Source organism: Bombus huntii, chromosome 11 (assembly GCF_024542735.1).
Source record: "Bombus huntii isolate Logan2020A chromosome 11, iyBomHunt1.1, whole genome shotgun sequence".
Lineage (NCBI taxonomy): Eukaryota > Metazoa > Arthropoda > Insecta > Hymenoptera > Apidae > Bombus > Bombus huntii.
In genome coordinates this window covers 5,375,202-5,385,870 of record NC_066248.1, presented here as the reverse complement: position 1 = coordinate 5,385,870, position 10,669 = coordinate 5,375,202, and the positions used below count along the sequence as shown (strand labels likewise).

At 36.1% G+C, this 10,669-nt stretch overlaps 1 protein-coding gene and 1 long non-coding RNA gene across 3 annotated transcripts; one reads left to right on the top strand and one right to left on the bottom strand.

Annotated features, from left to right (window-relative positions):
- Window positions 1-85: 85 nt before the first annotated feature.
- Window positions 86-1,434, bottom strand: LOC126871270 (uncharacterized). 2 transcript variants are annotated; one of them, XR_007691601.1, is made up of 3 exons: window positions 1,014-1,421; window positions 860-951; window positions 86-651 (listed from the first exon to the last, which is right to left on the bottom strand). It is a non-coding gene; the product is annotated as an uncharacterized LOC126871270 (long non-coding RNA). The 2 variants fall into 2 exon arrangements; XR_007691600.1 differs by lacking the exon at window positions 86-651 and having other exon boundaries at window positions 886-951; window positions 1,014-1,434.
- Window positions 1,435-6,308: 4,874 nt separating this feature from the next.
- Window positions 6,309-10,511, top strand: LOC126871496 (uncharacterized). Its single transcript, XM_050630404.1, has 5 exons — window positions 6,309-6,614; window positions 7,133-7,246; window positions 7,582-7,704; window positions 7,792-7,902; window positions 10,188-10,511. Exons 1-5 carry the CDS (start codon window positions 6,499-6,501, stop codon window positions 10,189-10,191), a joined length of 468 nt encoding a protein of 155 aa, XP_050486361.1. The 5' UTR covers window positions 6,309-6,498; the 3' UTR covers window positions 10,192-10,511.
- Window positions 10,512-10,669: the final 158 nt, after the last annotated feature.

The following is a 10,669-nucleotide window of genomic DNA, read 5'->3' as shown; positions in this document are numbered from 1 at the left end:
TGTATAATTTTAGAGGAAAATGAAAAATCTGTAGGAAGAAAGATTGGTGGAATTTCTACGAGGAAAGCTTTCACGAACGGTGTATTAAAACGGACTTCCGTAGATAGTAATAAAAATGAAATACTTCGTAAGTTAATTACCTAGTAATATTAAAATGCCATAGTTTAATTAAACTTTACAATTTAATTAAAGGAAAAAAGTATAAAAAAACGTCTAACGTAATTAGGAGCCGTGTGCAAAACAGTAATTCCACAGAAATTGTACATTTCACTGGCTGCGCTACTTTGCGACGATTTCAACACGATGCTTATTTAGAAACTAATAACGTTAAATATTTTTGAAATTATTATATATTTGCGCGGAGGACTTGGTACGATTAATCTTAACGTTCTAAACTTTATTACCGTGCAGAAGATTATTTGGATGTACTCGCTTTATTTTGGGAATATTTTCTGTTCCGATGGTCTGACTAAAGACGACTCGTACTACTGACAGTGGAGCTAGTGAAATAAGTCTATCTGTTCTAAGCAGATCTGATCGGGGCTCTTGTTCCCTTCTTCTTGTTCTCTCTTCTCTCAAAAGACCACTTTTGTCAACCTTCTAGAATAAACCAGTAAGTGAAATATTGCTTCAAATAGTAGAAACTAAACTCTGGAAATTCAAATGGTGGGAAGTAAGTTTTGGAATCGTAGTTTTCTTTAAACATAGAAGAATGGAAGGAATTATAGAGGAGGAATTATATAGAAGAGGGAAGATTTATAATTCTGTTTAATTTCAGTGCACTTTACTAGAAAGAAAAATCGTTGCTAGATATCTTACCATTTTCCTCCCATTTTCCATTAAACTTTGTTCAAGTTACCTGAAGCGAATGCATCGGTGAATCTGTTATTTTCCTGGCTTGAAATATTTTTTCAAATTTCGACGTTCGTCCTCACTATTCAAGTCATTTGTCTTCAAATACGTAATTTCCTTAACTTCAGAATTCAGAAAAGATTCAGAATTTAAATACCTACCTACTTAAAGATATAGCTTTATAACTTGTCGAAAGTTACGATCTCAATTGCAATCTGACAAAATCTCGCAAACTTTCCAATTAAAAGTCCCAACTACTTCCACAATGCTAATCATTTTATTTAGCTAAAGAAACCGATCGAAGAAAGAAACTCTCTTTGCGCGTGACTCACGAAACTCAGTTGGTCGTGAAACGGAACAAGGAAAACTGTCCCCATCACGAGTCAACGCGCGATTGCTCTGTCACGTCTTCGTGAAGCACTCGACCTGAAACGTTCGTATCAAACGTTCGCGGAAACGGAAGTTTCGCGAAAGGAAAGCGAAACGTAGGACAAGTCACTGGATTGCAATTGTCGACCATCGTTCTGATTGGCTTCGTATGGTCGCTCTTCGTGCAGTAGTTCATCCGTGGCGAGCGTGATTGGCCCGATAGATATGAAACTATTTCATAAATACGCACATACAGATCGCGTGGGTGGCTGATTTCGCAACTTCGTTTTACTGCGCAGTACAGCAAACACTTTAGCTCAGAAAAGTATTTGAACGCGTGCCGTAGAAAATTTTTGTAAATATGTTATGCGTATTTCGTACGAATCTTATAACGAGATAGCGAGTGGCATGATCATATCGGAAAAATTCGAAACCAGTATGGAAATATACATAGAAGTTACAAGATATTTATTACAAACATATATATTTCATAAGAAATTAGCAAAGAGCAAACATATAATAAATGTTAAGAATGATCCTACTCTGTATAACCATATAATATCGAATATAATATTGAATATGAATAACGCGATTCGTTAATACGACGGCTAATTGATTGTTCAAACACTTTGGCGATCTCTCGCACTAGATATCACGCAATAGCTTTTACGTACATCTTCAAATTTCTTTCAAACTTTACCGATATTATCACCATATTCGAATTTCATTGCAACGTTAATGAAAATTTCAAATGTTTCCTACAGTCCAACAGTCTCTCTTGCAAGGCATCGAAGGTAGCCGTATTAATCCTCTCTTACATAACTGAAAATCTTCATGCACGCATTGCATGTGTTACGTAAAACATTTTGAAATTTCATTGGCGCTGTAACGAGCCTCGACTATCGTCGCTGTGGTAGTGAAGTATGAAGCAAATTTGAAGACGTACATTATATATACGTATATGTCATTGATGTACTACACGTTGGCGAGGAACGGGCCTCCAAAGTTGCACAATCAAACAGAATTTCTGATTAGCCCGGCAATGTGTTGCTTTTCGTTATCTCGCTACGTAAAACCGACGACCGATTTCGTTCGACGCACGACTCCTCCGTCCTATCTTCAAAGGGGAGGAGACTGAATTGCGAAAAACGTCCACGTCGCTATCGCTCCGACACTTTCAAATGTTTGGCCCGAAACTTTGTTTTCACCGAGCGTTCTCTTCTATTTTTGCCCGGACGGATGATGCAGCCCGAACCATGGGGTAGATCAGCGTTCGTTGATCTCGTCCCTGTTATTTCTGTCTCTTTTGCTGTTTGGCAGTGGATAAAATGCTACGAACGTGCGTTCGGAAATCGAACGAGGTGCAATGCTCTTCTTCTTTTTTCTTCGAGATTCTTTTCAAGTTTCAAGATTTGGGTAATGAGAGCTTATATGCTGAATGCGGGGAGTAAAGAGTTCAAGAAAAGAGAACTTTCGTGTATTGGGCAGGTTCGAGAGGGTGGTGATGGGTTTAGTGGTTCGAGAATGGAAGGATAAGAATAAATAGATCCTGCATTAACGAGAACTTCAAAGAAATAAATTTGCGTATAAAATATTGAAACTATAGTACCGATTACAATGAATTACAACGTAAACAAATATCTGGTTGCAAGCCACTTCTTTGGTTGGCTTCGTAGAAATATCAATTCGTGCAAATGGCTGCAGTCTAACGATCAGAGAACAAGATAGTGGATCATAAATAATACGAATAAATAATAAGAGAGATCGTTTATGAAATATCAAGAAATGTTTGAAGTACGAAGAAATAACGAGGAATAGAGATCGGAAGGAAATCATGGAAGAATCCAAGGAGAGGTAATCGAAATTTTCGTTTTAATCTCATTCCTGTTTTCTTGGTATTCTTCGCGCGTGCATTGAACAGGAAAAGTTCAACAGTCGAGTATTTTTAAAAACAAAAGAAAAAAAGACAACGAGGATAAATGAGTCTTAACGAGAAAAATTAACGAGTCAAAATTATCAAAGTTTTTAATTCGGTTCTTATACCGAGAAATGAAAGAGAAGAAGTAGTCTAATATTGAAAGAATTATAATCACGGTTTAGAAAACACGATCGTGACTACCTCCAAAAAGTCAGCAAATAATCTACAAGAAGCACAACGATAAGCAATAATATTTACGTTGACGTAATAACTGAATAATTTTTATTTGTTCATATTTCGTAACTTTTTATCGCCCAGCTGGACCATTTGTAGAAGAAACATGTACGAAATAATTTGTTATCTGGGCTCGGTGCGCGTATACTTTGATTACATTTTACAATGTTACATTTGGCAAGACTGGCGCGTGCGATGAATGGTCGAGGACTTCGCGTCGTGATCATCTGATCCGATGTTCGTTTAATTAGTATACTCGCTATCTCTCTTCCGTTTCTTTCGTATCGTACGGTTACAAATCTCAAATCAACATATTCTAAGCCACGTAAGAAATTTCTTTAAATTTCTGCTGGCTTTTGCTAATCGTAACTTCACAATTGATGTTCACCAGCTTTTCTCCTTTTTTTTCTTTTTATAAATTATAATTTGATTTTATCCTTTCTTTGAATATTTCTAGTCCTGTTATGTACGATCTTCAGTCAGGCTGTCAGTATGTGCGTTTCTGCATCTCGAAATTTATACATAAATACATAAACACTCACAGTGTGGTAAACTGCAAATTTTATATCAAATTTTGGATTGACAAAATTATATCGAAAATAAAATCGAAAATTCTAAAATTTGGAATGTAATTGTAATTCGGTTAACTCCGGACCTTTGCTGTATTGATTTGAGATGATCGATGGAACATATTGAATATATATGCATTTTCCAATGATACAGGAAAATCCGTCGAGTAAATCGGATAAGTTCCCCGGATAGATTGCTCGAATCGATTAGATTCGAATGATGAAATACAACGTGGTAATTAGATCATGCTTTATCGTATTTTCGTTTTTATTTAGATTTATCTAAATTGTTCCAACAGAGAGATTACAATTTCAACGAATTTCATTTTTTTATTTTTGTATAATTTCATTTTTGTATAATTTCATTTTTGTATAATTTCATTTTTGTAAATTTCGCTTCGTCCTCGAATATCTTCGATGTATGTGTAATATTTAATACGCATACGTACAAATTTTTAAAATGACATCTAGCAAACGAATCAATTTTCCTTTCTCATTGAAAAAGTATATTTCTTATGCCATTGCTCTTTGCGCTGTTAAAATTGTGTTATAACACAATTCTTAAATTTACTCGCAACTTTTCAGTCTCTGCATTCGCTGTTTCTCTGAATTCATAATCAAGTGGTTTATGCTTGAGCTATTGCCGTCTCTTATTTCCTCCTCACGTATGGCAACAAGATCGAACATAAAAGAAACAAATAAAAATAGTTTCCCCGATTTCCCAAGAATGATCAATTCTCCTTGTGAACCTTCTCTCATGCACGAAGCATGCAAAATTCTCCTGACATGCGCGTGGAAGGAGATAGGAAGTAAAACGCGAATGACGAAACTAGCAATCTACTTACACTGAAACGTTTATTCATGTCAGAAATTCTCCGTATGTCTTGCGTTGCAAGGAAGAAACTTTCACGCGCATCATTGCGTCGCATAAAATGTTGCAAAAAAAAAAAAAAAAAAATAGAAGGAGAAAAGTCGTGAAAAAAGCCACTATCGAGACAAGTAAGCATTTTCTTTCTGTCGCGTGCCGCTTGATAACTATATTATTGTATTTTATGATGAAAGCAACGACGTTAACTCCTTCCATTTCCACTTTCGTAACTGTACGTAAACATTCGTCCCTTTCCATTTCATTGAACACGAGCAATCCTCCATATTCGAGCGAAGTAATAATATTCGTTTAAATAAAGCGGTGAGAAAATCGACGTATTTTCGTGTAAAATTTTAATTAACCGGCCCTATTTTCTTGATCGAACAAAGATCGACCAAATTCCAAATATAAATCAAAGCAAATATAACAAGATGATAAAGAGAAGAAATCACCGAAACGTAAGATGAACATGACCTTCTGTAAGGGGGAGATTTTATGATCGATGAACTCGCATCGGCTTATCCTTACATAAAGTATCCGAAATAGCCACTTTCTATCATCGAAAATTCCACCACTCTTCTTTATCGTTTCATCGATATACGCGAGAATCAAAGACGTCATAAATAAGAAGAAACTGTAATCAATCCCAATTAATGTAGTAACGCTGTTATTTTTTGCGTCGAAAAGGAGTCACAAGACAAAACGTACAATATCGTGTAACAGTTTTCGGCTACTTATCTTTTCAGGAAGCGCTTCTGAGTATCGAAGAGTATCGAAAGTGTGGTGATCGAAGTTTGGAATCGACGAACGGTAGAAAGCGCAGAATTTTTATGTATTTATCGGAAGTTTTATTATTTTAAAGGACCCTCGAGAGGAAAAACTAGGGTTTTCAATATTGACAGGTCATAGGAAATTACCGATCACTTAAAATTCATCGATATCACTCAACGATACATTTACAAGTTCTTATCGGTCGTAGATTTCTCACTGGGACATTAATTTTGAATTTTTCAGTAATTTAAAGACGATTTGCTAGACAATTTCGAATACTCCCTGGTCGTGAGATTCTCTTCTATTTATTTTCTAGCCTAGCTAATTCCACGATTACACGATACAGGCTGACAGTTGTTGCACAATTAATTAAAAATATTAATTATACGACTATCGGTAAAAGAAAGCACCGCTGCAGTTTTTCAATTGCAAACAGATAGTTTCAGGCTTTCACTCGTTATCGTGTAGGCAATTAAGAAATCATCAGCGTGTTCTGGTACACTGACACCGTATTAAGGCTGGCTATTTTTTGAGACGCTTGACACCGGCGATAGGGGACACCGAAAACCGACCAAAGGGGGGACATTTCTGAAAATCAATTACCGATACCGATTTATCGTACGAAAGGAACGATAACCACGAAAGGGGGTGTAACCACGTCAATGGCTTTTCAAGTAGAGGGGGAAGATGTTCCTCGAGCAAGAGGATATATAGGCGCACCAGAGCCTCGTAACGTTACAGTTTCAAGCAAAAACCGAACGATTCGGGCGACCTGTGGTCGATTCTACTTGTAAAATTTGGACGAGAAAGTTTCGCGGGAACATATTGAAAATTTCGCGAAAATTTCGAATTTCTTCTCGAATCTTTCTTCTTTCTACGTTTTCTTTCATTTTATTCGTTTTACCTGCACGCCAACAATGAATAGTAGCGCGAGCAGAAATATTTCCGGCAGCTATTGTATCACAGTCGCTGTTGCACTTTTTGCTTCGCTTTGTCTCAGTGAAATCGTATCCGCACAACCTGGATATGACAGGTAAATGTTATATTATACTTTACTATCTTTTAAGAGCATTCTTTCGATAATCTATTGTCTTTTTCTTTTCCTCTATGACTGTTTGTCTTGCGATTTTTCTAATGTTTACTCGCACGATCGCTAGCCACTTAGTTAATAATTTGCGTTTCGCAACTTGGAATTATAATTGAAACCTTTTCTTTCTTTTTTTACAAAAATTTGATCTGTAGCGTACCGTAATTATAATTTATAACGCGTATGTGACAAGATGTTACAGAGCAAGGGGTTGACGATGATTAAGATAACGAATCTTTCATTAACAATTTTGAAAAACAAAGTCTAAGCTCAAGCTTCTAGAAAACGAAGTCCAAGCTGTAGTAAGATTAAGTAGACTTTCTCAAAGTGATTTTTATCCTACTTGAACGGCGTTTGCGCGATATTTGTGCTTCAAAATTGTCGTTTGGGAGTATTGGTGAATAAAGTGGTGTACTAATTTCGAAGAAGCAATAATTTCCCTATCGTTATTTATATTCCAACAGAGTTGCGCGCGAGAACACGGTCGACATCTACGACACTCTGTTAAATTTTGCGAAAATGGGAGAGAAAGCTATGGCGGAAGAAATGAGCGCTGGAATATCAGGAATGACTAAAGAGTGAGTAACCTTTCATCACGCTTCTCAACAACTTTCCAACATAGATTCCACTTTAAAGATATTTATTGAACAAGACATTTGAACCGAAGAAGATTAGAGTCTAATTTTCAATAGAAATTTCCAACTCGTCGCAAATTCTCTTCCTCTCTGAATCGATAGAAATTGTCGAAACGAAGGTTTTTCGAGTTAAAAATTTCGTTAACGAAACTACTAAGATCATAGTGGAGCGGCCAAAAAATCTCACTTTCAACGATAAAGAGGCTTCGCAAAAAGATTGACCCTATCCGAATGGCAGACTTTCTCTTTTTTCAATAAATTTTGTATCACGCACACAGACGGCACAAACGATTATCGGATCAAAGGCGAGCAGAGCTAGAGACCCTGATGGCGCTCTCGAAAATGACGGGGAAATTGGTGAACGTGATCAGGGGAGGACGTCAACTGCAACCAACCAAGACGTGAGTAGTGTAAATGACAAATTTTCTAACTTACAACTTTTGTCCTCCTCTTCTATCAAATTTTCTAATCTTCCGCTTTATCGTCAGTGACAGGAAAAAGCGTTCGGTCTTCGACATAAACGTGAAGAATCTACAAAGACTGTTCCGACTGTCGCAGAAATTGGGATACAAAGGAAACGCGGCATATCCGGTTGTTAGGTAAGCAACTGACGTCGCATATTCGTTCAACTTGAAGACGTATGATCAATTTTTTGAGTAAAATCTAAAGTTACCATTACAACTGACGAATATGAGAAACTCTACAGCCGTTAAATATCGATACGTTCGTGGAATAGAAGATGTTACTGCGGCTGGCTCGACCAATCGAATTCTTTTTATTTACGCAAGATTCTAATTATTCTGTTTATTATGTAAGATTTCTATTTATTTACGCAATAACCCTGCTGCGTTGTTTTGGTCATCTTCGACCCAGTTGTTTACCTTTCTAAAAAAAAATTCTTTTTTTAAATTTGTCGAATTCGAGGAATGTACGAAATAATCGTAATCGATATGCATAATTTCTTGTCTCGATTCTATATTGAATATACATGTTCTTGGATCGCCAAGAGATTGTTTGTTTATTAAAAGATTATGATATAAAAATTCAGGAATCACAGCAGGATTAACGTAATTAACGGTATCGATAAAGCACTTGAAAAGTTTACTAATCAACTCGATTAGTCACTTCCACAGAGTTCGCTAATCTTGACGACCTTTGTTTAATAATAAATGAAACGTACAGATACTCGCACAATGTTTAAAAAGTAAGTCGTAAAGCTTACGATCGGTGTCTTCGATGAACGTCAGTGATTTATCCCCGAAATGAAGTGCACAAATCTCTTCAGAATCGTTCGAAGTTTCTAACAATGAAATTTAAGTAAAACTAACTCGTGCTAGGCGCTCACACATTTTATCGTCTTTGATACCGCACTCGGTACGTGCTCTGCGCGTATATAAAATCGACGGATCGAAACTCTTCGAGGCTTGATCTTCGAAAAAGATATCGCGTAGAACGAACTGCGCCATGTCTACTTCTTTTTCTCTGCTTCGCTTCATTTTTTCTTCCTCGATAAGATCACGTTCGCGTATTCGAAATTCGCAATGCGAAACGCGTGCATATGTAACGAGAATCGGAAACGTGATGTAAGACGAGCGTGGTGTTAGTCCAGATAAATCCTTGTCGAACCGAGACGAACTCGCGGCATCTCTTATCTGTCGTTGATATGTCGCAATCAGACCGATTCGCATCAAAAATAATTCAACGATAGTGCGTCTAACGAGACGAGATACTCTTGGCACGCGAAATCGTTTCGATCTTACTTAACCCTCTCTTTCTTTGAACCATTTAACAGCGTAGTCCAAGGGAAACTCTATATCGCGTTATTTTCACAGTTTCACAGGCTGCTGCGACTCTTGAATTTCCTATGCTTCGGTCTCATTTTCATCTCAATGGCGAGAAGCTACCTTTGACGTTCTCAAAATATTTTCTGCATAAAATTAAATCAATAAAGGAATCAGATATATCAGTAACGCTTTTCCTACGATACTCGTGTACTTCCCTTAAACTTGTAAAATTTTCCAACGATAGAAAAGTACAATTTAGTGTGAAAAATGATCCGAATAGGACACACGAGAGTCGAATATCATCGTGGGTAAAGCAATTATTAATTTCTGTTTTGTATGCAAAGTTGAAAGCACGTACGTCTGTTGTTTATCTATACATGTGAAAACCAGGAACGCAAGAAATCTCGTACATGCCCAGGATCACCAGATCTGTAGAGATGATCAATTTTATTTTTTATAACGTTCATAGTGAATTGCTCGATAAAGCGGTTAAACGATATACAGACCAAATCGAGTAGGATTCGTGAAAATATTTTCAATGTCGAATATTTCGTAGTATTCTGTACTTCATTCAGAAAATTGCGTATACGGTAGAATTGGTAGCTAGCCTCGTGAGATAAACTCGATGACCCGGATATCTTTGTAGTATTTTAAATACGGCCAAATAGTACATACTTACTACTCTTCTCGCGGTGACTCAGTTGCCTTTTCATTGATATTTCATTTTCGATAACATTGTAGAATAGAAATAACAGAATGGTACGTTGTTTTTCATACTGGTCGCGAAAATTGGACAAAAGAAATCGGTTAAATTAACTAACGATGCTACTTGCCTTCTTTCAGCACCATATAATTTTTATAGCTTTGATCTCTTATTCTTATCTTTTTCATTCTCTCTTCTCGAATTTTCTTCTCTTTCCCTGTTAGAAAATATATCCAATAAAATATACGTTAAATGTTAAAAATATGTACGATTTGCGAGACGTTTATTAAGTACTTACATGATGCTATAGTTCTGAAAAATATTGATCATTCGTCTGAAATAATTAAGCGCCTGTTAAAAAAATACCGTTAACATATCGTTTCTTATTTATTTACAGTTGAAGCCACAGAATCATGCAGAATGTATTGGCGTGAATTTATTTATCCATGAAAGTGCATCGAACCAAAAAAGGATGACCCTGACACAAAAGAAATTTCGTGTATCGATTCGTCTGCGAAACCATTGACGAATCACGAATTAGGCGTTTCATAAAAAATTATTATCATCTCCTATGTATTTCGCAGGAATAATACAAATTCCAATTGCTGAACAACTATTTATTTATTATACCTAATGGGAAACTGATATGAATCCTCTTGTGAGATATTTCTTAATGTATTCTTTCTTATACTCTGATAATAAATTTATATAATATAATATACATATATTATTATATATTTGTTTACCTATGATCACTTGAAATTTGTATAGTGGTAATTCGTGCACAATTAAATCTCCAATTTGCAATTTCAAATACGTAGTTTAATTTTATAATTGACATTTGATCGACATTATATATACATGTTTTTTATCTATGCT